The 27,762-nt window shown below is 39.0% G+C and overlaps 3 protein-coding genes across 4 annotated transcripts; 2 read left to right on the top strand and 1 right to left on the bottom strand.

Annotated features, from left to right (window-relative positions):
* Positions 1–1,460: 1,460 nt before the first annotated feature.
* Positions 1,461–7,922, bottom strand: cab39l1 (calcium binding protein 39, like 1). The gene is made up of 9 exons (XM_087799119.1): positions 7,466–7,922; positions 6,892–7,023; positions 6,655–6,819; positions 6,265–6,383; positions 4,859–5,027; positions 4,740–4,799; positions 4,604–4,669; positions 4,170–4,313; positions 1,461–3,554 (listed from the first exon to the last, which is right to left on the bottom strand). Exons 2-9 carry the CDS (start codon positions 7,006–7,008, stop codon positions 3,363–3,365), a joined length of 1,032 nt encoding a protein of 343 aa, XP_087655245.1. The 5' UTR covers positions 7,009–7,023; positions 7,466–7,922; the 3' UTR covers positions 1,461–3,362.
* A 2,390-nt stretch (positions 7,923–10,312) lies between these two features.
* On the top strand, positions 10,313–16,962 carry phf6 (PHD finger protein 6). Its single transcript, XM_087799510.1, has 11 exons — positions 10,313–10,430; positions 11,664–11,824; positions 12,018–12,119; positions 12,984–13,117; positions 13,183–13,226; positions 14,442–14,623; positions 14,691–14,834; positions 14,911–15,015; positions 15,674–15,807; positions 16,221–16,353; positions 16,426–16,962. The coding sequence occupies exons 2-10, from the start codon at positions 11,693–11,695 to the stop codon at positions 16,351–16,353; spliced, it is 1,110 nt and encodes a 369-aa protein (XP_087655636.1). The 5' UTR covers positions 10,313–10,430; positions 11,664–11,692; the 3' UTR covers positions 16,426–16,962.
* A 4,122-nt stretch (positions 16,963–21,084) lies between these two features.
* Positions 21,085–27,757, top strand: hprt1 (hypoxanthine phosphoribosyltransferase 1). Of its 2 annotated transcripts, XM_087798997.1 has the most exons (9): positions 21,085–21,285; positions 23,495–23,601; positions 25,086–25,269; positions 25,744–25,809; positions 25,952–25,969; positions 26,054–26,136; positions 26,218–26,264; positions 26,328–26,404; positions 27,089–27,757. In XM_087798997.1, the coding sequence occupies exons 1-9, from the start codon at positions 21,259–21,261 to the stop codon at positions 27,134–27,136; spliced, it is 657 nt and encodes a 218-aa protein (XP_087655123.1). In that variant the 5' UTR covers positions 21,085–21,258; the 3' UTR covers positions 27,137–27,757. The 2 variants fall into 2 exon arrangements, with proteins under 2 accessions (XP_087655123.1, XP_087655122.1); XM_087798996.1 differs by lacking the exon at positions 25,952–25,969 and having other exon boundaries at positions 21,118–21,285; positions 26,036–26,136.
* Positions 27,758–27,762: the final 5 nt, after the last annotated feature.

Raw genomic sequence — 27,762 nt, 5'->3', positions numbered from 1 at the left:
GCCTTAAGAAAAGGAAAGGGGGATGGTTGAGTGTCTGTGTGGTCCTTTAGTGCGTGTGCGTTTGGAGGCACATGAACATCTTTATACCAGTAGAAGTTGATGTCAAATTTTCTCTACTCTTTCTCCGCTATGAAATCATTTTTAGCACAGAATAATCAAAAACAACCTTCACAGTGTGCCTGGATTTTAACATGTACAATTTAAATAAAAGTGCAACTCGCACCTACTCTGGTGCAAAGTGAGGCCAGCGGGCCACATGCATCCTTCACGCGCTTGATGGATCTACTGACTCCTTTAAGAAACATCTTTTTTTATTTGTTCAGGCTTTTCCTCGATTTTCTGGAACTCCTGTTGTGTTATCAGTTTTTATCTTGATCTTTTAAGTATATACTTTATTGAACATTGTTTTGATTGTTTAAGCACTTTGTGACCCTGGTCTGGAAAAGCGCTATACAAATAAAAATTACTTACTTACTGTGTACCTAGAAACTCTCTGAGCTCTGAACTAAACTTTGCATACAGACTTTCCTTTAAATTATTGGCTATAAGCGGTGTCACTCAATTCTCTGATTTATGATTCTTCTTTTCATTGGTTGAAAATATAAAGCCACCCTTCACATGTGCTGGCAGTGGCACTCAAAAGAGCACCCGTTTTTGAGCAAAAGTATGAAAGACGATTTTCATTTGTACCGCAAAATGTGACGCTCTGATTTGAAAGTTAAAACAGAAGGAGTGGAAGTCATTTGTTTTTAAAGCATGTACCTAAAAAACTAGTAAAACGTGTTGATGCAGCCAGAAAATGACAGAAGTATACAGAAATAAATTCAAGTATTAGATAAGTACAATATAATCATATTTTGTTTGTTAATATAGTATACACTTAATTATTCTGACAAATGGATTGAAATGCAACATTTTGATTTTATGCATGATTTTGACTTGACTTTAAAAAAAACATTAACTAGGTTTAGAATACACATGTTTGATGCTTGATAACAGTATTTTGGCTGTTTTAGGTGGACTACCCTCTGCAGGAGATGAAAGGAACCAGGCAGTGGAGTCTATGATGACCCTGGAGGTCTGTGCCGCTACAGGTGAAGGTGGGCTGAGGTCAGAGGTCGTATTGAAGAACAGGATATTGAGGACAGAGGCTTTAATTACTTTTCAGTTCATTATTCACCCATTACATGGTGATTTCTTTTTCTAACCGTCTCATGTTGTTTACATTAAGTTATATATGCTTGTTAACAAACAGAATTATTATCACGTACACAATTGTATAGGCAAGTGTCCTTTTTTTTTGATGTTGTGGAAAATGCCACCCTACACTTGTTCTGATCACATAAAATTAAAAGGCGTTTTTTTTAGACTAATAAAAAAAAAGTCATTTTCTACACTTAAAAAAAAGAAAGAAAAGGATTTCCCGATATTTCATCAAAAGTGAAACACACACAGAAAGATAACTTGCCACAAAGTTTTATTGTCATGAAATAAGTCACACTTTTATAAAGTTATGTACATATTTATCGCACCAACGGTAAATAAAGGAAAGAAATCGGAGAATGACTTTTAAAAAAGCAGAATTTTAAAACTCAATGAAAGCTGGAGGTTGTGTTTATGACTATATATTGTATGACCAGTGATTTATCAACTCGAAAGGAGGTAGGGTCTCTTTTTGGAAAGATGAAATGCGCGCGCACAGCAAGTGGAAAGCTCAAGTTATCACAACAGCGCCCTCTGTGCTGTGGAGGGTGGTATCGATCTGGAGCGAATCTGATGACAGGAGAAAGTATCTAGTGTCTGCAGCTGCTAGTTTGAGCTCAACACGATCAATATTCTAGAAGTGAAATATTACAATGGAGCTCTGCATTTGGGACTTGAAATGAATTGCTTTGGTTTAAAACAAATTTAGATGTGATCGGTTCAATAAGGCAACATTCATTTTGAGGTACCATGCTGCAATTCAGTATGAATTAACACTGGTGTGGCACCACCCAATGAAACATTTGGGTTTCCCACTGAGAAAACCAGCTTGCTTTCCCTACTCCTGTTACAGACGACAAGTCCACACACGTATACGAGCCACTGTTGTGCATTTAAAACGTTGACTAAAATGTTTTAAAGAAAGAGGTGAAAAGGGGGTGGCGGACGCAGCGTTTATGAATTTATAAACCACGAGGTACTAGCCGGAGCACACGCATGTGTTGAGATAGTAGCGGAAGTAAGGCAAAGATTGAGTTAACAAGTCAAGGTGACTTCACTGCTTGTGAAGAAAGAAGTTTGGCTTCTTTAAAGGTTGCAGGTTTAACGTTCAGGCATTTTTAAACCAGAGGATTGAGTGTTGAAATTTGAATTCCACTCATTTCTTTTAAAAGAAAAGGCACCAAAACATTTTTTTTCAAATTGTGCAAATCAGAAGCAATTTAAGTGACAAGACGAGGTTTTTATTCAGATGTGTAATGAACTAGACTGGCACCGGTCTAAGAGACAAAGGGGTTTTCCTATATTATGGCTCAGGATATCAATCTAAACATCCAAAAAAAAGCCAAATCTCAAAATGTTGTTTAAGCTGTCGAAGAGAACAAGCTAAGATTCCACAGTGTATCAAAGTTAAATTAATGGTAGCTCAGTGTGTGCAAAGTGAAATGCTTCCAGAGATCAATGGTTGTACTTTTGTTAGCAAAGACAGCTCCCCCTGCAGCATTATCCGATGCCTCGTTTCTATTTCAGTCATGCAAGCCTCGCTGAGCGCAGTCGGGGGAAAGAAAAAAAAAAAAATCACAACACGATAAATTGATTCCTCTATGGTTTTGATTTTCTTAGTTTGTGCCAGCGTGTGCAGCATTAAAGAGAACATCACTGTGTGATAATCCCTGTGTCGCCTCACACATGCAATCTTTAAAACTACACATTAAATCAGTGGCGATCTGGCGACTTGCGGTTTTCTTAAGATGATTTGAGTCACAGCAAACGGTGAAACGACAAGGCATTAAATCAAACCAAAGCAGTAGGAGAGTTGAGTATCATCAAACAACATTCGTCACCCCAGTTTCAGTCTCTGAATCGCCCTTAACAAAGTTTTAGGAACAGCTGAACCGAAGCTGCCGTCATTGTGAGGTTTCTGCCCGTGAAAATGGGGGGAGTAACAGTTTAGGGTCTGGTATTACAAGTAGGGATGGACGCGTGTTAATTATAAGAAGCACAGTGTTTATAGAACAGATGTTGGCCCACTAAGGTTCTGTGGATGCAAATCCACATAAAATCAGAAAGTGAAGGAAGAAATCTTTACACGTTTCCTATATTTGAGAGTGAACGATGTTTCTCAACATCTACCACCTGCAGCGGCAGAGGAGTTGGTGCTCTTAGGATTCCTCTGGGGCACTCGGCCTCTTCAGGTCCCGGATCTGCTTTATCAGATAGTTCTTCTCATCACAGAACTGCTCGTCCTCAGATCTGTCAGTCTGGAATTGGCTCAGGAAGTCCACCAGCTTGGTCTGGTTCTTCAGTAGGATGTCCAGCACAGGCTGAGTCTTGTTAGGGTTCGCCACAAAAACCTGCAGGAGTTTGTTCAAAAAGAAACTTGTGTTGCCATTAGGGCTGCGGCAATCAATTATTTCTTTTAATACACGGTTTTACTATAGTTTGAATTTGTTTTTTTTTTACAAAGACAGTATTTAAAGGAATATTTTTCACGTTATAGGTAAACAGGTTTTCCTGTATTTTCATGGTGTGAACAAGCCATGATAAAAAGTTTGAAAGACATTCATGTCCAATCATTTATGGTGAAACTTGTCAAAGGGCTCACCTGTCCTGAACCGAGTAAAAACAATACACAAATACACAATTTGTCATTGCAATAACTATCCCAAATCTAGTGACATTTTAAAGCAACTCAGCTCAATTTAACATTCTCAAAAGTGTTTTATATATTGATATACTGCACACTGAGTGAGTGAGTGCTGCAACACACAATTACTTTTGTTCAATATAGTGGAATGTGTTGCAGAGGTGATTTCAGGCCACATTATTGACGATCAATCTCTACAGAAGGACAAACAGGTCAACCAGAAAGAAAATTGCGTTTTCTAATAGCTGGTGTGCTACTATTCTCCACTGGTATGAGACTACAAACTGGCTCAAAGGCTTGTGTCAAGTGGTTGTCTACGCACCTTGAAGACATGGAAGGCCTCGAACTGAATATTCCTACTGGTGTCTCTGAGCAGGTTCATCATCAGCTTCAAGTTCTCCGACCGGCTGATGTATTTGGTCATGACGGTGAAGTTGTGGCGATCAAGAAGTAGTTCCCCAAGAAGCTAAATGTGGACACCATTAGATTAAATATTAAGAAGCTTAGCAGACACAAATCATAAATTCAACTGCATCATCAAGAGGGGCAGAAGTAGAACCCTCCCAAAGCTCCTTTGGAGAAACAATGACACTTTCTAAGTTAACCCGTCACTCTACATGCAAAAAAACAACAAAAGATCAAACATAGATCACATGAAACTTCTAAGATTATTTACAAAAATGACTCTCCTTGGAGTCTGCAGGAGTGGAGTTCAAAAGGCTTGCTAGTGTAAAATAAACAAGGAGGAGCAGGTACCTTCAAAGACTGTCGCCTTGTGACATAGTTTTCAGAATGCAGAAGTTTCTCGTATTCTGGGAAGACCTGATAAAGGGGATACGTGTAAGAAAATGATCTTGTTCATTAAATGAATGACAATATCATTTATTCTTACCCGGTCATACTTTTTCTCAAGGAAAACGGCACACATTATCTTGTGTCTTGTTAGCAGATCCTGAAGTAGAAGAGAGAGAAGATTGTTGAGGGGTGTAATGACGAAGACAAATTATTTACCTTGAATGAAGCAAAAGCATCCGAAGCAATGTCAAAGGTCGAGAGTTCCACGTAGCCGAAGAAGCAGTAGAACTTCTCGGAGTCGAGGATGATCCGGGCTAGCGGCTCGTGGCGCAGACACTCCCTCAGCATCATTCCACAGTTCAAAGCAACTTCTGGACAGTCATATCTGAGTCATAGCAAAAAAATATTTGGTAACTGATGACTTGTGAGTTTTGATTAGAAGAGAGGGGAGAGTCACGGTTATGAAGCTTGGGTAGTAGAGAGTTCCAGAGTTTGGGGGCAGAGCACTGAAGGCTCTGCTCTCCACTGCGTTGAGGCGAGCAAATGGTATAGCGAGGCGGGTGGAAGAAGAGTAACAGGGAGAGCTAGGCAGGAAGTTGATGTATATGAGGTCAGACAGGTAGGAAGAGATGAGGTTGTGGATGGACTACAAGGTATACAGGAGGAGTTTGTAAACAATTTGATGATTGATGGGGATCAAGTCAAGGTGCTGGGGGATGGGGATGATATGATGCAATGTGGGGGTCTTGGTGATTATGGAGGAAGCTGAACTCTGGACCAGTTAAAGTTCATGGAAGGACTTTTGAGGGAGGCCGAAGAGGAATTGTTCACAATAATCTAGACTGGAGATGACGAAGCATTGGAACTAGTTGGTGTTCAAGTATCTGCATGATTGGCAAAGCAAAACAAGCCTGAGCACAGGAAGGATTACAATAAAAACTGTATTAGCACCACTAAACCGGGGATAGTGGAGGAATGTAGAGCCGTGTAGCAAATAAGATCAACGCAGCCGTGTTCTCTACCTGGACTATCTCTTCATCACACAAGTGTACGCAGCAGGTTTGCACTCGTACCAGAAGTTGTTTAAACACATTTGGTCTTGTAGAGAAAATAAAAATCAACTGGTATTTAACAATCCCACAGCAGACGCCTGAATAAATAATTGCGGTATGCATTATGTCACATTGCATCCATTAACAAGTGAAGTTCTGTCATAAGCTGCAAGTTACACACCTAATTTATTTGCACTAATGTTTAATGTGTATCTTTTTATTATCAGATGTGGAAAGATGTCCACAGTTTTCCACTAAAAAGTAATGTTACTTTGATCAAAAAGAAAAGTAACTGTAGCTAAAAACACTTATAATACAAGTGAATAAAAATCCTAGGAAGTTGATTTTTAAGAGTATACATTTCCTTTTCTAACAGCAGTTGTTAATAAGCTCTTTTGCATAGCGCAAAAATGACAAGATCAAATTTAAGTTCTAGAGGTTTGTTGTGTAAAACAAGTTAAGTTCACTTGATACACTGATTAAGTTCAATAAAATTATACTTGGAGGTTAATATGAAGTATACTAATTTAGAACCAAACAAGTACAGTATTCATCTGCTGCCACACTTACCCATTCAGCAGCATAAAGAGGATCTCTGGGTGTGAAGAAATGTACTCGACTGTCGGTGTGCGGGTTCCAATCTGTCGCCGTACAATGTTACTGAATATCTGGACCACATCCTTTTTCCCCTGAAACCAATAGAATGCAATTGTTAAGGTGTGGATGTGTTCAAAAGTTAAACCTCAGTAAAGCAAAGGTAAAAACATTTTATCTAAATATTAGCAAAACAAGGAAAGGAACCCTGAAGCTCAACTATGGCATTATTTGATACAGCACTAAATCCTCAATTCATGTAAATGTCAGTAGAACAAATGTACATGGTTTTGATTGTGGTTAAAGTGGAGTGGACAATGTGATCAACAGTGTATATTGACCACGCTAAAACAATATTTCTCCCACCTCAAAATCAATTCGGTGTAAGTTCTCTATCAGGGCGATGAGGAGGTTGGTATTGTACAGCTCCTGAGCCAACTGGGCCACCGCCTCGGTTTGGGGCTCCTTTTCACCTGACCCACAAAGTACCTCCTTCAAAGACATCAGGTTTTTGGAGACCTCCTCTGTCACCTGGGCACAGTCGTTTTGAAATTAAGACAACAAATTGCATGATAGGCCACACAAAAAGCAACACTTACTGACCTTTTCACACTTTTTACTGTCTCCTGGGTCCAACTTTTTCAGGTAAGCCACATTATCCTTCAGACTTCTTACGATTTCAGCAGGGCTCTTCTGGGACTTGCCAAAGGGAAAAGGCATGACTGAGGAGAAACTCTGAAGATGAAAAACTCACATTATTTCGATATTGAACTATAAAAATAACCAACACATGCAAGAAAACACGGAGGAATGCATTAGCAAGTGCATGTTGAAAACGCAGCACGTATAAAGGCTACATTAGCAAGTATTTCGTTAAATGGCGACACGGCTAACTACCGCTGCTAACCCTTCGTTGAGAAGTTTAATAACTCCTTTAAAAGGAGGGTTGAAGTCTTTCAACTGTTTAGTGAATAAACAGTGAGGTTTTAAGAAATAATATCACAGTTCTGGAGTTTCACGTATGACGGTAAAATTGCCGAACGCGTCCGACTAGTTAAACTGACCTAGTTAACAAGAACGATACATCGACAGTAATCGAGTAGTAAAACATAACAATAAACTGTAGAAACGGCGGAAATACGCGTGTAATATTCAGTTTGGACCGCCATGGACTCACCGAACTGCTGTTGAAGTTGAAGGAGGCTAAAAGTTAGCTTGTGGCTAGCAAGTTACTCGTTCTGTGGGGTTTCTCAGAAATCGCAGCGACGTTATCTGGGATCTGTGACGGGGCTCTGCGGCGATGGCGGACAACTTTACTGACACTTCATAGCGCCGAGATCACGATAAAACACGGTGAGCTGTTGGCCGTCCGTCGCCTAACTTGCTAGTTGTACCGAGCGAGTTAGTGGGCTGGCCCGTCTGACAGCTTCATTTCCTTGTTCTCTGCTGCTGCTGCTGCTCTCTCCACGCTGGCGCGGCCCCGTCCCTGCTGCTCCAGCAGCGCGCTCTGGGAAAGTCACCTTGTCCTTTCTGACACGCTACCCTCTCGATCGGTGTGGTTTTCTTCGTGTCCGAAGGTCTTTTCTCCGGTCTGTGGTCTCTGTCCTCACAACGAACACTCGGCGGCTGTGTTTTGCTTTACAAAACCTCTCGCTGGAGTCAGCCAATCAGAGGCGCTGACGGGACCCTGAGGAAACGCCCCTTTCGCTCATGTTTGATTCAAGCACTTTAAAGTAATCGAATCGTTAACATACAAAATATATCATTATTACAAACTATTCATCCACTAATTTTCGTGTAATTCAAAGATGGTTGGTCAAAGTGGCAGCAGCAGCCATACATTCCTCTCAACCAAACCACCCGAGCTGTTCCCAGATCAACTGAGAAATAAAAATTAAATGTATAATGTTCTCAAAACAGTAGTAATAAAGTTCGACATGTAACAGCCAAATGTTGTCTTTTCACAGATTTACACTACCAAAAAAAGCAAGTGGCCAGTGCATACATCTTTTTAAAAAAAAGAGCTGAGTTCAAATGATTTTCTAAAAACATAGAAAACAAACACATTATTAAAAACAACTTCCATGATTCTCAGATGGTGTTGGCTAGTTACTAAAGATAGTTTAAGTTCGTGGATCAGGACTCGTTCTCATGACACCTGATTAAAGCTCTTGTTGGAACCATTTTTTTTGTAGCTGACACCATCAATACAAATGCACATCATTAAAAAAAACGAATGTTTTCTGCTTTCTTATTCTTTTATTGCGCCGACCGTAAAGGAGTCATCGCACCGAGAGGCCTGTGTAACTCTTGACACATGTTCGTAAATCAGCTCTACATTTGGGTTATTCTACTGTAGAGGTTAAACCCCAAGGGTTGTCTTGGAAACTATTTACACTGATATTACATATTTAACTATAGTATGTATTTTGGCTATGATGCTAATGCCTTTGCCACTTATGATCATTCAATTTGTTTGTGTACAATTAGCATCTCGGGATTGAAAAAACAAAACAACTAGAACAACACATCGAGATAAACTGCAATGTACAGTTGGGAGTTATTCTGAGCAAGTTCTCCTGGTCTAGTGTGAGGAGGGGATTTGCAGGATGAGCTCTGTTTACATGTAAACTATGGAAAAGTGCACCTGGAACAACTCGAGTCAGTTTTTTACAACCTAAATTGTCTATCTATTTGAAGAAATACTGTACAAATGAACACCGTACACTAGATAAGAACTTTACCATAGCATTTACATTAACTCTGAAGCATTCAAGCACAAATATTATAAATCATGCTTAAAACAAATGTCAATGCAGTGCAACAACATTTGGTGTGGTAACAAGCTAATGAAAAAAACAATAAAAATTATATTTAACATATGTTTTCTTATCAAGTTTGATCACTCGCAAACATATAGTGTATAAAAACCTAATCACTGGTTTATACCCAAGCACTTATATTAAAAAAAAATCCCCGTCTGACGGCTCTTTTATATGAGTAATCATAAATAAAAAAATTTGATAAAGAGGTGTATATGCGTGAAGAGACTAAGACGCTTGTTGAAAACAAGGCCCGGGAACTACCTGCCCAGGCCAACAAACATCTTTTGTGGCACTAGAGAGATTTAAATACACCAGGTTTTCATAATAAATAAGGTTTTAATACTAAATTGTTGTGCATAATAAATGATGCCTGCAATTATTATAACGGTTTTGAATCCAGCTTACGCCAACTCAAGTTGGACCCTGAGTCTCTGCAGGTATGTGAGGTTGAATTTAGGTTGGAGGGGCCAATTCTAGTTGTCCACAAGTTTCCCGTTTGATTAAGAAGCAGGCTGTCCAGGGTGTCCCCTGCCTCCTAATCCGAGACACTGTAACAAGCCTTAGTCAGGCAAGGGAAGAGTTGGGTTTTCACATAAATTACACATAAATTTTCATTTTCACTTCCCTACTTCCTTTCTCCAAAATAAGATTTTCTCTTTCAGGTCGAGCGATTAAAAAAAAAAAAAAAAACGTCCAAATAACACACAGACATACACGCACAAACAACTTACAACTTACAACTTTTTTTTCTCTTGGGTTCCAAAGTCTTAATCTTAATCTACATGTAACTTTTCTATGGTCTGTATCTATGGTTTACCTGTCATGTATAATGTCTTGTATTTATGTTCTCTTCTGTATCATCGAACCTGTCCTTAGGACAACGGATGAAAATGAGCTATTGTGCCTTGTTTGCTTTATGCTTACATGATGAATGTTTATTGTCCTAATTCAAATAAATGAAATGCTATTATTTAAATTCCTTTGTGTGGAATTTGGTTTAAATCCAATTGCACCTTTTTTCAATTGACACCAGTGCCCCGCGACAGACTGACAAACTGTTCAGGGTCACTGCATATCACTGCGACCCCTATAAGGGGTTCAGTGACAGAAAACGAATAAACGAATGTATGGACAAAACAAGACAGGGGTTTTATTCTGAAGGCTAGACCCGGAAGTGGCAATTTCACGGCTAACTTGACGCTAGCTAGGAGCAAAAAGCCACCGTTGAGAAGGAGAGCACTGGGAGATCCACAGACGCTGCTCGGGAAGCTCGTGAGTCTCTGGATCGTGTCGAGGTGCTAACAGAACCCCAGCCAGGTGAGGTGAGCCGGGGAGCAGCGGTTCGCAGAAGCCGCTCGGTTCTCCCGGCCTATTGTGTGGCGGGGGCCGTGTTTGCTAGCTGCTCTCGGCGCCGTGGAAACATCATGTATGGCGCCTTCGAAAGACTCCACAGACCCGCGCCTGTCATGATGGTTTCCCTCATTTAAAGAGAAATAAGCGATTTTAACTTCACCGAAAATCAAAAGGGAAAGTCACAGTTTCCGTGTACGAGGTCTTACTGACGGAGTGTTTAAGGCCTTTCGATCTTTTTTCTGTTCCTCTCGTATGTTTCAAGTGAGAAGTATTTTCAGTTTCTGCCAGTTTGATAAAGAAACCTACACACACACACACACACACACACCCCCTTTAATTCAAAACTTTCTTTGGATCGCACAAGTCTGTCATTTATTTTCCTCACGTGTGAACAACAGTCTCTTCGTCTCTTCTCGAACCCAGAAGCTGAAGTAAATACTGTGTAAATAAGATTGTAGATGTTAAATGGTTTATATGTTTCTATAGTGTGTTCAGCGCTGGAGCTGCAGTGACTCCTCACACTATGGCTGCGTCTTCAGGGTGTTGCTGCAGATTCTCTCAGTGATTTCCAACACTTTTTTAAAGAATGAACCCAAATATCCAATTCAATTCATTACAATTCAATGAATAATGCATATTTTTTACAGTTTTTTTTTACTACGTTCTTGTATAATTGAATTCCATATAAGGAGTCACATTTAATTTTCTATATTTCAAAATCCACTATTTTATTAATACTAAATAATAATATAAAGAAAAGGTGACCCAAACCAGATATTGCCATGGTTACCAGTTTAAGCTACACTGTGGAAGTCATGCTAGGTTTTTTTGTTGAGGTAACCGGATGTTATTTTTGTCTTGTGTTAGCAATTATATTATGTTACTGCATATGCACGACATTTATTTTTATTTATTTATTTATATATATATATATATATATATATATATATATATACAGTGTATTTGTGTGTGTATGTATATATGTATGTCATTCTTCATTTTAGATATAAGCTTTGACACTTGTATAATGTTTGTTTAAAACATAATTACTTTGGTTATATTTTACTTTAAGACACTTTAAGACAAAAAAAATAACAACTTTACTCATGAGGCAGTTGCACATCATGATGCACATCAACCAGATGCATCAAGGTGAAGGTTGCATTTGAATTGAAGTGTTCTCTCTTGGGTCCACAGTGACTCGGCCACACACACTCCAGTAGGTCATGTCAGGACAGGGACGAGGATCTGCGTCCAGGCTGCCCAAATGTGCCTTCTGCAGAACCAACCGAGAGAGCGACTGTGGCCAGCTGCTTATTTCCGACAGCCAGAAGGTGGCAGCCCATCATAAGTGCATGGTGAGGAGAGTGCTGTTTGTAGCAGCTACTGATGCTCTGAACTGTTATTGTACATGTTGATATTATCAATACTAAACATGTTTAATAATGAGTAGCTCTTTTTGTAATATTAATACATTTGTTAACGTCGATAGTCTTTTGAAAACCAGAAGAAAAAAAAGATTGTTAATTTATGCATTTGTGGCATATATAGCTGTTCTCCTCGGCGCTGGTCTCGGCTCACTCGGAAAATGAAAGCATCGGCGGGTTTTGCATCGAGGATGTAAAAAAGGAAATCAAAAGAGGAAACAAACTGGCAAGTACCTGATTTAAAAAAATTTCAATTAACACAAAACATTTAATGTTTGCATGGATGTGTTGCTACTTCTTTGAAATTAACAAAAATGTATTTAATGCTTTATAAAAATGTTGCCTTTTTTTTCTTCTACTGACGGATATTGTTCCCAACTCATGTTACGGTTGAAACCAAGTTGCATTGTTCATGAAGCATTAATTACTGTTTACTAACTTGCAATGAACACGATGCACTTAAATTTCATTTTTACCCTCTCACCATTCTTGTTTACTTTGAGAATGAAAAAACAATTAAATTATTTTGTTGAAAATATCCTTTTTTAGTCCTTGAATTTCTGAGACTCTTGTGTTTGTCTCTGTGGTGTCTTGACCTTTTTAAGTATTTATTTTATTGGGTATTATTTTTTTTGATTGTTTAAGCACTTTGTGACCCTGGTCTTGAAAAGTGATCTATAAATACTAACAACTTACTAACTTAATATCTGAAGTAAACCAAGGATATCAATTTTGAAATCTAAAATCCATATATCGATAACCTAATTGATTGACCCTTGTGTTGCTTCTGGGTCAATGTGAACGACCTCTCTGGCTTCCAGAAACACGAATGCAGTGGTGGAGTTTGTTGATCCAGAGACAACACAAGGGATGCCTCAAACACATTTGTTTTCGGGCCAAGTTAACACAAGGGTTAAATGTGTGGGGTCCTCTCACTCACAAAGACAAGTGCAAAATAAAAACAACCTTTAAAGAAGTTAGAATGAACCGCCTGATACAATGGGTTCTTCATGTACTTCTTTTATGGATCTGGTTGTATTAGGTTGGATGGACGGAGTATATGTATAACATCCTCATGTTCTTCTGGTAGATGTGCTCCTCGTGTCACCGGCCAGGGGCGACCATCGGCTGTGACGTGAACTCCTGCAGGAGGACGTATCACTACTACTGCGCTCTGAAGGACAAAGCTCAGATTAAAGAGAATCCACCACAGGGAATTTACCTGTGAGAAACTAATCTGAAATCTACATTTAAATTTCAACTCCTTGTTAATTTTCTTCTCTGTCTAGTGTTTACTGCCGCAAACACCGCAATGCCTCACAGGAGATTCAAGGTAACCGCATGTGGAAGGAGTGATACAGCCTAGATACATTTTAATAAAGACACAGGGGTCTCGTTCATGAAGCGCCAGTAAATCCCTGCGCAGATTTTTTTGCTATAAAATTCATCATGTAGAAAATGTGTATCTTTATAGTCGATTTACCAATAGATCACAATCATGAACATAATGTAGATTTTAAACCTGCTAATTGTAAACTCATTTTTAACTAATTAAAGTTTTTTTTAAAGACATTCATGCATTGTTTACATAACAAAGCGCAATATGAATTTAAAAGTGCATTTCCCATGGTTGCAAACATTATTTAAGAGTTAAATTCCCACATCTACACATCATCATGAGCAGATTTTAGATGCAGCAAGAATGGAGCCACCAAAATATTAATGAATGCCAAAATCCTGGAAATTTTCCACTGTTAAACTTAGGAAAATGTTGTCGGAACATGATCTGGAGCTTGTAATCCATGCGTTTGTGTCTTCTCGCCTGGAAAATTGAAACAGTTTGTTTTCATGTCTAAACAAGAAGGATCTGTCTCGTCTGCAGTTGATTCAGAACTTTGCAGCAAGAATTCTGACCCGCTCAAGTAGAAGAACTCACATTTCTCCGATCCTTAAAACTCTTCACTGGCTTCCAGTTTCTTTCAGGATCAACTTTAAAATTCTGGTTCTTACTTTCAGATCTATTCATGGTCAGGCTCCTCCTTACATCACTGATCTGATCCAGCCTTACACCCCAGCTCGGGCTCTGAGGTCTGTGGATCAGAATCTACTGATGGTTCCACGCACACGGCTCAGGACCAGAGGAGAGAAATATTTCCAGGCTGTTGCTCCTAAGCTTTGGAACAATCTTCCTCTCTCTTTGCGCTTGATGGAGTCTAATGACTCCTTTAAGAAACATCTTAAGTCACTTTTATTCGTTCAGGCTTTTCCTTGATTTTCTGGAACTCCTGTTGTGTTATCAGTTTTATCTTGATCTTTAAAATATATACTTTATTGAGTATTGTTTTGATTGTTTAAGCGCTTTGTGACCCTGGTCTGGAAAAGCGCTATACAAATAAATATTACTTACTTACTTACTGTTCACGTTTTACACACTTTGGTTCTGCTGATGCTTCATGGATGAGACCTATTGTTTTTTCCACTGTAACAAGCGTAAAAGATTTGGTGATAAAAGGCAGAAACGTACTGTCATCTGTGTTTTTGCCATCAGATGATGAGGAGGAAGAGGAGGAGGAAGAGGAGGAGGAGGCCAACCATTCAGACACGGCAGCACCACACAGTCGAGGGAGAGGGAGGTTGGAGAAGGGGCGAGCCAAGACCGGGTCTCGCAGCCAAACAGAAGATTCCCGCTCCACATCGTCACAAGTGGCAGATGAAGAGAGTTCATCTCATGTATGATTAAAGACCTGATCACTCAGTGTAGTCCACGAGGTCTAACTGGAGGTTGATGTTCTTCCAGCGAGATCGCTCACCTCTCCGAACAAGCATAGGAGACGGCGGTCAGCGCTGTGGCTTCTGTCACGCAGGGGAGGAGGAAAATGGAACAAGAGGTGTGCTTCATACAGACAACTCCAAGAAAGTGGCAGCGCATTACAAGTGCATGGTAAGATGTTGGAGCACCAGCTCTGAATGCCTCCTAGGATCAGATCTAATCATCCATTTTTTTTGGATAATTTCAGCTGTTTTCATCTGGAACTGTCCAGCTCACCACAACTTCACGCGCAGAGTTTGGGAACTTTGATGTCAAAACAGTCATTCAGGAAATCAAGAGAGGAAAAAGAATGGTTGGAACCTTGTCTACCTTTAACACTTTTTAGTATAAAATTGTATATTTTAGGCTCATTTTCTCAGTATAGCACAACTATCAAAGAGGTATTAGTGGCCATTTTAATTATTAAGTCGATCATGTTTTTGGTTTTCTATTATTCTCTTTCTGTACTTTAAAAAAAAAAAAATGTTTAAATTCTTTTGATGCCATTAACTCACTTAAATGAGTACATAACAATAAATTTGGTCAAGAAGCTTTTCTGTAGTTGGCCAGGTGGTAACAGTAGCAGAGAAATGTTGAAAAACCTATTGAAATTCCAGCTGTAAATTCAAATTAGCATTTTTTTTAATATAGGGTGAATTATACCATCTTTAATTATAACCCAAGGTTTGTCTGTTTTTTTAATTTCTCTGGGTATTTGTCAGATTATATTTATGTACTTTAGCGCTTTGTGACCCTGGTCTGGAAAAGCGCTATATAAATAAAAATTACTTGCATATTACTAAAACGTTTTGTGGTGGGAGGTAGCAAAATGTATGCGGTGCAGCTAGTGTCCCTAGATGTTGGAAAAAAGGCAAAAAAGTATTATGATAGCGAAAGAGAAAAAGATGGTGGGGAGGGTTTACATTTTTGTGCATCCCTCTTACAAGAACATTCTTCTCTGCCTGGAACAGAAGTGCACTCTGTGCACTCAACTGGGTGCGACCATTGGCTGTGAAATCAAAGCGTGTGTGAAGACCTACCACTACCATTGTGGTCTGCAGGACAAAGCCAAGTTTATAGAAAACATGGCGCGTGGCATCTACAAGTAAGCTTCATGTTTACATCATACAAATAAACCAGGTGTTTTTAAAGTAGGTGCTCAGTTCTGTTGTGCATGTTCACGGATTGAAAGTCTGTTAGTAATGAATACTTTCAAAGTCTGAATCATTACCTCATGCTGATCACATGCAGTCGTGTTGACCTTATAAGAGTGAAGGTCAAGGTCTGTCCTACATCGCTGGACATTTGACTCGGTCATTTGAGCCGTGTAAACGATTTCTTGTGACCTTAATTTAACTGATGGCCAATATACCTGTCTTTCCTAAACTTTCTTATTAAGAGGTACAAAAAGGATCTGTCGCTCCTATAGGCTTCTTCTGTAATTATGTATACATTTGTTCACAGTTTATGTTTCGTAAAAGTTTTGCAATTGTATCCTTTTCCCCTGGTTTGTTTTAGGCTGTATTGTAAAAACCACAGTGGCAACGAGGAAAGGGATGAAGAAGACGAGGAGCGGGAGAGTCGCAGTAGAGAAAGGGCTGCTGTGGACCACGGAGGAACAGCTGGATCAGTGCAAGTTAACGGCAACTAGGTGCGGGGAATTTCATCACAATGCCTCTGGAAATTCAAACATTTTCATTTGAGTTTTTTGGGTTTTTTCCAGGATTCCCTTCCCTCTGGATTACTTTAAATGAGGGCAAATGTTTTATACCAGTTGATACATCCTTGTTCCAGTCAGTGAATCGTTATTTTTAGTTGGACTGAAGGGGGTTTCCTCATGCGGGTGACTGCTCCAAGCTTGTTAAGTTCCAAAGCAAAGATTTCCCAAATGTTGTGAGATCATGTTTTTGTACAAGAATGAAAAGTGGAATTAAATTTGGTAGGCATGTATGATTGAACTCAAACAGCCTTTCCACACATTTTTTAACACCAACTTCGAAGACGTCTGTTTCTCAGCAGCGTGGTTTCTGTTTGTCTTTGTAAAAAATCGACTTCCTGTATTCATGAGTTGAGTCAGCAGTACAACTTCTGCTGGCATGCACTGCCACTGTTCAAATTCCATTTTTTTATTTATTACTTAAGCTTACAGGCAAAGTGGAAATTAGAGGACTCGACTTTGTTAAGTGTACTGTTACTTGTTACTCCACCAATGTACCCATGAATTACTTAAGAATAGAACATATTTTATTTTATACTTTTATATATAGAAACATTTCCCCAGATTTTTGAATGTTCAATTGTTAATCCATTCACTAGAAAATACGGCTCAGTTATCTAACGTCATAAGGGACAAATAAAGTATCAGTGGTTGTATTATTGGTATTATTATTGCTAATGATTAAAATGGTAGTTAAATTACTCATTTACCTTGATTTAATTTAAGGTGGAAAACGGTAACAAAGGTATCTCAATAAACTTTACAATTTAAAGCCCAACTAATGTGAAACCCCAACTTTCCTGACTTTCAAATGTTGAAGTCTTCCTCTTAGAGATGCATTTAGTCCCTCGTGATGATGCTCCACGTCACTTCCGTCCTGAGTCTTATACTTCGATTTGTGGAGAAGGATGAACAATCCAGAGTATGTACAGGTCGCTCAATTCACCGCTTCAAGTCGAAGAAAATACAAGCTTCTTATAACGACCGGACCCCTTCTTCTGGCGACTTCATAGATTGACAGTCCCGGACAGAATGGTCCCGGGCTGTAAGAGGCTCGCTGTATTTAAGTCAAATTTACCGACCAGGGGGTCGTCCTTTCCGGCCAAAGTTCCCCGTGTCACCGGTCCCCCGCTGAGAGAGTTCCTAATTTGTCTCCTTTTAATCTAATTATTCAAATGTTCTCAGGCGGAGGTGTTCTGTGCGTTGTTTTCCTGTTCTCTGCTCCCCCACTGGGGTCTCGCCGGCTTCGTTCTTTGCTATCCAATTTAAGGTTTGATCTGCAGGCAAACAATCAACCGGTGTCATGACCCTAATTCTGATCCGAGCTTGTCAAACCAGTAATCGGTTTGAGAGAAATGTTCATTGTGAATGTGTGTAGACAAAAGTTTACCGCTCTTTAGATCAAATGAATAAATTGTACTTTATAGTTTTATTATCTTTAAGCATTATTTTAAGTATGGCATATACGTTTATAACAATTTTAATCTAACACCACTCTGGGTGAGAGGAGATGACACCGATGTGAGTGACTAAAACATGGCGGCCCCCTGTCACTAAAAGATAACAAACTATTCCGTCATGTAACTCGAAAAAAGTCATCCAGCAGCAACTACAGGAATTCATTGACAACCTTTACTACGGACAGAGCAACATGGGACGTAAAGGAAAGGGTTTGTCGGGCAATACAGCTTCTACACCAGCGGTGAAGCAGCAATGATCCCCGGACTCGACAAAACTTATGGATTCACCGACCCAAACGGACTTCTTCACCTCCACCTTATTTCAGAGAGGTGAGTGAGAAGTTAATGTCAATTCATTCTCTCCTTAACTCACTAGAATCTTGGATTGTCCTCGTTCAATCGCTCCACAAAGACTTGAGTTGTCATGAGTGGATCAAAACGCTTACAACAAAACAAACGCAGTTAAAAGAAAACGTCATCTCTCTCAAAAAAAGAGATGACGAATATTAAAAAGGAAAATAAAGAACTTAAAGACACTGTGTTGGACCTCCAAGCGCGCTCCATGAGGGACAACCTTATATTTACTGGAATACCAGAAACGACGGCACAAATCGACCCAGTAGTGATTCTTAAAAACTTCATGACCGACAGTCTAAAGCAGGGGTGGGAAATTCAAATTTTTAAAGGGCCACATTAAATTCTGTGAATGTTGTTAGGGGCCATCAAGCAAAAAGGAAAGACAAAACGATACCTAAAAAAAAAAAGATGACATGAAATGTATTAAGATAAATAAGCTGCAATTTTATTCTTGTATAGATGAGTATTTTTCAAAACATTTCTTCAATTAACTTAAAAAAAATGTTTTGAGGGATTCATGTATACACAAACAATTACACACAAAGGAGGGAAGTGTTATGTGAAAATGTAAATGAAGAATAAATACAAAATACATTTGTTAATGCATTAGAACCATTTATACATGATCATACTTTCACATTACGAGAGATGCAGAAAGGCAAAGATTTTGATAATTATTTTAAGAAAAAATGGTCCTTCTTTCTAGAAACTAATGACACGCCAAACATCTCCGCTTCACTTCTCTGGGAAACGTCTAAAGCAGTACTACGTGGAAAAATGATCTCCTTCTCTTTGCATAAGAAGACCGAGGACCAACAAGAAAAAGATTTAGAGGGAAAACTAAAAGATTTTGAGGCAGATTATTTTAGACAACCAAACCGATACTCTTCTCTGTCAGATTAGGAAAGTTAAATTAGAATTAAATGATCTTGAATGAAAAAGTGAAATTCCAAATAAAAACTATGTATAACTGAACTCCAGCACAGCAACAAATCAACTAAATATTTGACAAATTTAATAAAACGAGAAAAAGAAAAATCAATTAATCATTAATAAAGTATTTGAGTACTTTTTTTTTTTTTACAGCTATATAGTGCAGATTTAAACCCAGACACAGATGACATCATGAAGTTCCTCCATGGATTAAAAGTACCACAACAACAGGAGAACAAGTAAATAGTTTAGACAGGCCCATATCACCAGCGGAAGTTTTCATAGCTCTTAACAAGATGTCCAGGTATCCCAACTAGAGAACATAAAATAGCCTTTTATGCAGATGATGTGCTGATCTTCTGAGCCATCTCTTAAAGAATAATTAAACAACATCCAAAGAAAACTGACCAAAAACTGTTTCCTTCAACTGAGAAAAATCTCTTAACTTAACTCGGAACATGATCTGGAGCTTATAATCCATGCGTTTGTTTCTTCTCGTCTGGACTATTGTAACAGTTTATTTTGGTGCCTAAACAAGAAGGAGCTGTCTCGCCTGCAGTTGACTCAGAACTCTGCAGCGAGAATTCTGACCCGCTCCACTAGAAGAACTCACATTTCTCCGATCCTTAAAACTCTTCACTGGCTTCCAGTTTCTTTCAGGATGGATTTTAAAATTCTGGTTCTTACTTTCAGAGCTATTCATGGTCAGGCTCCTCCTTACATCACTGATCTGATCCAGCCTCACACCCGAGCTCGGGCTCTGAGGTCTGTGGATCAGAATCTACTGATGGTTCCTCGCGCACGGTTCAGGACCAGAGGAGAGAAATCCTTCCAGACTGTTTCTCCTAAGCTTTGGAACGATATTCCTCTCTCTTTGGGCTTGATGGAGTCTACTGACTCCTTTAAGAAACTTCTTAAGACGTTTCTATTTGTTCAGGCTTTTCCTTTATTTTCTTGAACTCATGTTGTGTTATCAGTTTTATCTTGATCTTTAAAATATATACTTTATTGAATATTGTTTTGATTGTTTAAGCGCTTTGTGACCCTGGTCTGGAAAAGCGCTATACAAATAAAAATGACTTACTTACTTACTATCCTCAGCCACCTGAGAAAGAACAGACACTGCTGAGCCAACCTGAGTAGGCCAGACATGTGGGTGCTCCAGGTAATGTCATGGCTCTGGCAGTGTGCACCCTAGTGAGTATTTACATTTTTATTAATTTGAGCTAATGTGTGTAAAAATTAGACACTGAGCTGACTCACGTAGACAATATTATATAAATAATGACATGCAATCTCACCTGGAAAACAGATTAAATAGAAAATTTCATGAAATAACAAATCAAAACGATATATTTTTACTGGATTACTATGCGTTTGTGTCTTCTCGCCTGGACTATTGCAACAGTTTATTTTCATGTCTTAACAAGAAGGAGCTGTCTCGCCTGCAGTTGACTCAGAACTCTGCAGCGAGAATTCTGACCCGCTTAGTAGTAGAAGAACTCGCATTTCTCCGATCCTTAAAACTCTTCACTGACTTCCAGTTTCTTTCAGGATCAACTTTAAAATTCTGGTTCTTACTTTCAGATCTATTCATGGTCAGGCTCCTCCTTACATCTCTGATCTGATCCAGCCTTACACCCCAGCTCGGGCTCTGAGGTCTGTGGATCAGAATCTACTGATGGTTCCACGCACACGTTTCCTTTAAGAAACATCTGAAGACGTTTTTATTTGTTCAGGCTTTTCCTTGATTTTCTTGAACTCACTCAGAATAACAAATCGAAACGATATATTTTTTACTGGATTACCATTTATTGTAGTGGCTTTAAGATAAGCAAGCGCAAGGCGTGGGCGGGGCTAGCTGGAACCTCGCCATTTTCATTGGACCGCAGTGGGTGACGTCACGAACACAACAGAAGCGCCACAGTGTAGTCGCAGCCCGGAAAAGCGCAGGCGGTCCGTCCAGAGTCCAGTCCCCATCGTTGGTGCTGGATCCACCCTGCGCCCGGTCGTAAGACAGAACACACGAGTCCCTCGAAGCGAGGTCCACTGGGTCTCTTTGAAGGGAAGAAGCAGCACCGAAGCGGACATGGCGACCCCGAGCCAGTGTGTGGTGGTAAGCGCTCGTTCTTCTTCTTCTCTGCTCCCTGACCCGTTCACGCGCATGTTTTTCCGAGCGCATGTGTGTTTCTGGTCACGTCCGCGGACCCACAAAACACGCCTGTCAGTTCCGAGCGATCACCTTGGTAACGGTTCTGCTCGAGCGTGGCCTGGGCCGTGGAGACACGCGCCCTCCACGCCGCGAGTACGTGACATGACGCGGCGTGGGCGGTACTTGTGTGTACATTTTTACGCCATCAAACACCTGAAGTTCAAGTGTCAATAGGTGTGTGTTGGTGATCAATGTCAGATACGGTTCATGATATAAATCTAATAATCTTCCCACCATTTATTTTCACATCAATCATAGATGACATATCCATAATATGTAGTAAACATACAACAAGGTAATCCTATTCAAGTCACCCATCAGGTAGATACAAGAAACAGAGCAATACAAAAAACAAAAAAAACAAAAATCCCTCGCCCAAAACACAAGATTTTCACAGCTGTCTTCTTTAAATAGTTGTACTATCGTTAACCTACCAAAGTAAACCAAAGTTAACCTAATGGCAAGATTCAAGATGTTGAGACTGGCTCTTCTCGGTGGATGACTGAAGAAATGCAATTATTTATAAATATACTTTAGCAATTTATCAGAGAGGAATTGACAACTCGATTTACTCTCAGAAGAAGCCTCTTGGTTTTTGGCTTTACTACTTGCTTACCTTGTGTGGTGTGACTGCTCAGGACAGGTGATAATATTATCCTCGCAAACAGGACCTGCTTGAATAAACAATGAAAAATATATTTCCTCTATGAAATTGGGATTTGATGAAAATCTTTGAAAAAACTACGTCAATTCAAAAATCTCCACTCTGAATGAGTTTTCATTCTTAAAACTTTTCATTGGTAAATTAAAATCCCATCCGTCAATTATGTATTCTCTTATCAACCAATATGACATATGAATAATGTCTTGTTTCAGAAATTAAATGATGCTATTGGATAGCTTGAAGCTTTTCAAAATAAAATCTTGTGTTATGAGTTGCAACACTATAGTGTTGATGATTTACTTTAAGCTGTTTTAAGTTGCTACAGAAGATAAAAAAAACAACTTCATAAAAACTTATAAATGCATTATATTGTCTGAATAATCTAGAAACCTTTTACGCTGTAATACGTTTTTCCAGATGTTAACATATAGAAATATATCACACTTTTGAAGTCTGCTTAACAGCTCCAGAGGGCAAGGTGAGTCCGGTCGTCTGAAAAAGCTCCAGCAATGACTCGTCTTCATCAGCCATTATATTGGAACAAGTAAAAACTAACCATAGCAAAGCATGACATTAATCATGACATTAATGGCTCAGGACCAGAGGAGAGAAATCTTTTCAGGCTGTTGCTCCTAAGCTTTGGAACGATCTTCCTCTCTCTTTGCGCTTGATGGAGTCTACTGACTCCTTTAAGAAACATCTTAAGACGTTTCTATTTGTTCAGGCTTTTCCTTGAATTTCTCAAACTCCTGTGTTGTTCTCAGTATTATCTTGATCTTTAAAGTATATACTTTTTTGAGTATTGTTTTGATTGTTTAAGCGCTTTGTGACCCTGGTCTCGAAAAGCGCTATAAAAATAAATATTACTTACTTACTTACATTAAGTTTCTCTTAAAATGTAGACAAGAGTCAATGATGGCATGTCCACATGTATCTGTTATCGCTAGTAAACAACCTGTATTTAGACTTTGCACGCCAACTGTCCACAACCGGAGATGATTTGGCTGGGGGTTGAAGAATTCCGGATCATGTGACCGATACTACATCTGCCCTCGGTTTGGAATTTGTTAGGAAATGTGCAGCCTAAACAGAACAGTGTTTTTTTTCATTTGAGATAACACCGTATAGCGTCCTTGCCCCAGTGCAGTTGTCACATGATACCGGTCCTTGATGGTTTCTGACCTCATAAGGCGGCAGGAGAGAGATTTTCCGAAAGATGTGATGTACAGATTTCTCTGTGGGTCTAATCTCACATTAGAATTCCTGCCAATCTAAACGGCCCATGACTACTAATAGACTCTTCTCTGTGGGTCTCTGTGAGTTCATACTGCTCATTCATGGGAAAGTTGCTGGCCCTGTGTGCTTGAGGTTCAAGTGGAGGTCTCATGTTCCATGTGTTACGAGCGCCACTGAGACTTTCTGAAGACCTTGCATTGCATTATGTTTCAGATCAGTGATGAGGAGCAAGGCTACGACCTTGACCTCTTCTGCATACCAAAGCACTACGCTGCTGATTTGGAGAGGGTCTACATTCCACATGGACTCATTTTGGACCGGTAGGTGACCATTTTTTGGTTGACAGTTATTGGAAAGCGTGACCTGTTACATAAATCTTAAATGGCCACATCATGTAAAATTCAACCAATTAATAAAACTCATTGCAAAGTTCTTAAAATTTTAAACAAATGTATGAAAAAACAGCTTGAGTGTGTATTGTAAATATGACACAATCCGAGGGCAGGAAGAATACAGGCAGAGAGCAGATCTATTCTGAAATTGAATTAATGGTTGTTTATAAGCAGAGGCATAATGAGTGTGACAACATTGAGTTTTTGAATACATGCCCCATGCCAGAGGGATCAATAAAGCTCATCTATCTATCTAAATAAATGTATTGACACAAGAATTAGAAACGGGTAGTAGTAACCAGTGACTCATTTTCACTTATAATATGAGCTGCTTTACACAAAACATTTTGAACACATTTGTAAAATATTGTGTTTATCAGATAATAAATCAAATTCTTCATTCATTTATGTTCCACCACTTACTCCCTTATCAAGACAATTCTTCTCCCATTGTATTTAATATCTATATAATAAATTACATCTGATGGATGTCAATGTGACCAATAGTGCAGCATGTGGCAGTTATATTCCTGAACTTACTTGCACAGCATACACAAGATCTCTCTCAAGAGGGTAATTTATTCTTTAAAAGACCCCTGGATCAACATGGTAATCCAGAACATTACAAAACTTGTATTTTCATTTCTGTGCCGCTTAATCCCTTATGGTGGTCACGGGGGCTGAAGCCTATCACAGTTTTAAAGGGCGAGATGCAGGTGACACCCTGGACAGGACGCCAGTCTGTTGCAGTGCACACAAAGACACACATACACGGACAGTTTTCCCAAGATCCCAATCAACCTCTGTATGCTTTTGGACTGTTGGATGAAACCGGAGTGCAGAGAGTAAACCCACGCAACACAGGAGAACCTACAAACCCCACACAGAAGGGTCGCATGTTGGCTCCCTCCCAACGTGGGAGCTAACCGGCAACCTTTAAGTTGAAGCAACCTTAACCATTGTGCCCATATTCTGAACTCTACATTGAAAAAAAAATGTACTTTATTGTGCTAACAGACAGACCTTCGTAATTAAATGCAATATTTACACAAAATGATATTGTAACTTACTTTGACTTCTCGTTTAATTCTAATGAAGAGAAAATAATTATTCCTTTTCTTTCACAAAATGACTCGAAGACCAGTTTCACAGACAATTAAGTTTTGTTGGTTCTCTCAATTTCAAACTCGATCCACAAACCTGCAGCACCTGCTCCCTCACTTCCTGGCACACACTGTCACCTGCTGTCCAATTAAATAAAAAATGCAGGACATGTATAAAATATTTTCAGAAAAAATGACCATGATATTGGATGTTTTCAAATAAGCGCCTAGGCAGGGGTATGCCTTCACTCACTAGTCAGTGTTTTTCAACAACATCTGCTCACTTTTGTCTCCCCTATATTGTTATAGGACGGAGCGGCTGGCCAGAGAGATCATGAAGGAGATGGGGGGCCACCACATCGTGGCTCTCTGTGTCCTCAAAGGGGGGTACAAGTTTTTCGCTGACCTGCTGGACTACATAAAAGCCCTGAACAGAAACAGCGACCGCTCCATTCCAATGACGGTGGACTTTATTCGCCTCAAGAGCTACTGTGTAAGTCGGTGAGATTCTGTGGAGCTCAAATCATGCTTGAAGTAACAAAGACCTACTTGATGAGCTCTACAACCTGCAGCTACAGGATCACATGGTTGAAGTTATGATCCTGAGAAACTCCTTTAACACGTGCATTGGTGAATCTTTGGTTTGAAAATGTTGCTTTAGAAGTTCTACAGTTCTTTTTTATTGACTTAACATTTCATATCCAATTGAAGTATTTGCTATGAATTACTATTCAACTGTGGTGAATAGACTGGTTCCCAGGGGCCAGTGGTGGTCCCAGACCAGATCTGATGTAAGATAAGATGTTTTTTTCATATCTTATCATATGGCCCAAAGGATTTAAAATGGCAAAAATTGCAATTTAAAGTAGTTTTATAGGAGATTAAACTAAATAGTATCAATCTATTACAGTCGTAACTTAACTGCTAATTTTCTACATGTAAACTGACCTTAAATACACGTTTGCAGAATGACCAGTCCACGGGTGAGATCAAAGTCATCGGAGGTGATGACCTGTCTACATTGACAGGAAAGGTAAGGTCTTCCACTACGTTTGAATGTTGAGGGTGTTACTGGTCTAATGTTATAGCTTGGTTTTTGGATCACAAAGTGAGATAGAATTTGTTCAGAGGCAAGAATGTTTTGTAGCACTAACGTTGTGTTTTGTCTTCTGCAGAATGTTTTGATCGTTGAGGTATGTGCAGCCTTTTTTTTTTTCTAATAACATGTTGACATCATCACCATTTGCGTGTTTGACAAGCTTCTGTTGCTGTTGCAGGATATTATTGACACAGGCAAAACTATGAAGACGTTATTGCAGCTTCTCAAACAGTACAAACCCAAAATGGTGAAAGTAGCAAGGTAGCTACTCATAACCCTGTCATGACAGATTATATTCAAGACTTTCATGTGGAGTGAGACACACTTTTTTCTTGTCCACAGTTTGTTGGTGAAGAGAACACCCAGAAGTGTCGGATACCGTCCTGACTGTGAGACCAAAATAAACATAGTTATTTCTGTTTTGTTGACACTCAAGTTGTTTTTTTATTCAGTTGTAGGATTTGAGGTTCCAGACAAATTTGTGGTGGGATACGCACTAGACTACAATGAGTACTTTAGAGATCTAAATGTAAGTATTCTGCTTTCAATGGCCTTATTGTGTTTCATTAATGAGTTAAACATGATTATATTCTCTTTTCCTTGAAACCTAATTTCCAATTCTTTATAATTTTTTTATTTTTATTTAGAACATGTTTTACTCTAGTTGTGTATGACTTCTACATGATAAATAACTTTTAACTAGATTACTTTAAGAAATGATGCACAACCAAACGGCACATGTTTGTGCTAAGAATAATTTGATTTTTGCGTCTTTGGTTACTGAACTGACAACATGCTCCCAGTCAAACCAGCTTTCAATTAGTTCTGGTGGTAAAGGATAAGATGAGGTTTTAAAGAGCCTTGTATAATTGGAGAAAGCTGACTGTTTTAAGTGAATCTAAAATGATTTAATGATTAGAAATGGAAATTTAAAGGATCAGTTTCTTAGCCCTGATATTCAAAACTTGGTTATTGGTCTATTAATATGTATTCCTTTCCTGATTCAATTGATTATTAACTAAGCATTTCATGTTTTATGTTAACAGAGCTTTTTCATGTAATGTTGATTTTGGAAATCTTGAATAACCTTATCCATGTAATGATATTTACAAAGAGCATATATACACTTTGTACTAGTGCCTTTATAGACCTTCAGAGAAAGTATAAATCAATAATAGGCTCTGATGCTAACCCACATCTTTTGCTCTTCCAGCACATCTGCGTCATCAGTGAAACGGGGAAGGAGAAGTACAAGGCTTGAGACACGATTACAACACTTTTTACGTTCGCTTTTATGATTTTTCTTCTTAATTATATCATATTTAAATATTTCTCTACATGCATGGTTTCTCTTGAGGATGCTGCTAGTACTAGTAATCGAAGATTTTCTACCACCTTTACCAACACAGCACTTGTATGACCCTGGATGAAGCCACAGAAGTGTTGCCCAGCGAGGATTACACCAAGAGAGTTGTATTTCACCCCATCAGCTTTGACCCTACATTATTTGATGTCATCACTGGTTTTACACATGGTCTTCTGCTGATATGTGTAAGGTCCTTTTTATCGCCCAGTTTTTAAAGATTTTATTTAGTCTGTTTGCTGTTTCATCACTTTTACAGACTTCTGTCTGTATATTTGGGGTTGCTGCTTTTTCTTTTCATGTAAAACAAAGATGACTGAAATATTTGCCATTGAACATTTTGGTTCATCTCCATGCTGTGTTTTATACAACCTGATGTTCTGACCGAAGGAATTCATCTTTGTGTGTCACAATATCACATCATTTGAGTTTATTGTTCAAATTGTTTAATACTTAAGCTGTGCCATGATAATGAATTTGTGTCAATCTTGTTTGGCAAGTCAATAAATATACATCCTACATCA

The sequence above is a fragment of the Callionymus lyra genome, chromosome 9 (genome assembly GCF_982586985.1).
Source record: "Callionymus lyra chromosome 9, fCalLyr1.hap1.1, whole genome shotgun sequence".
Taxonomy (NCBI): domain Eukaryota; kingdom Metazoa; phylum Chordata; class Actinopteri; order Syngnathiformes; family Callionymidae; genus Callionymus; species Callionymus lyra.
Note: the sequence above shows the minus strand (reverse complement) of the source record. Positions and strands in the feature narration are given on the sequence as shown.

Excerpts from the sequence above, each read along its gene's own strand:
- cab39l1 (XM_087799119.1), bottom strand. The coding sequence starts at position 7,008 with ATGCCTTTTCCCTTTGGCAAGTCCCAGAAGAGCCCTGCTGAAATCGTA. Across the intron at positions 6,820-6,891 it reads ACAGTAAAAAGTGTGAAAAG|GTGACAGAGGAGGTCTCCAA; the intron begins GTCAGTAAGTGT and ends GACTGTGCCCAG. Across the intron at positions 3,555-4,169 it reads AGGCCTTCCATGTCTTCAAG|GTTTTTGTGGCGAACCCTAA; the intron begins GTGCGTAGACAA and ends AAACTCCTGCAG.
- phf6 (XM_087799510.1), top strand. The coding sequence starts at position 11,693 with ATGTCAGGACAGGGACGAGGATCTGCGTCCAGGCTGCCCAAATGTGCC. Across the intron at positions 12,120-12,983 it reads TCAAAAGAGGAAACAAACTG|ATGTGCTCCTCGTGTCACCG; the intron begins GCAAGTACCTGA and ends TTCTTCTGGTAG. Across the intron at positions 14,624-14,690 it reads ATGAAGAGAGTTCATCTCAT|CGAGATCGCTCACCTCTCCG; the intron begins GTATGATTAAAG and ends ATGTTCTTCCAG.
- hprt1 (XM_087798997.1), top strand. The coding sequence starts at position 21,259 with ATGGCGACCCCGAGCCAGTGTGTGGTG. Across the intron at positions 25,270-25,743 it reads TTCGCCTCAAGAGCTACTGT|AATGACCAGTCCACGGGTGA; the intron begins GTAAGTCGGTGA and ends ACACGTTTGCAG. Across the intron at positions 26,265-26,327 it reads TGTCGGATACCGTCCTGACT|TTGTAGGATTTGAGGTTCCA; the intron begins GTGAGACCAAAA and ends TTTTTTATTCAG.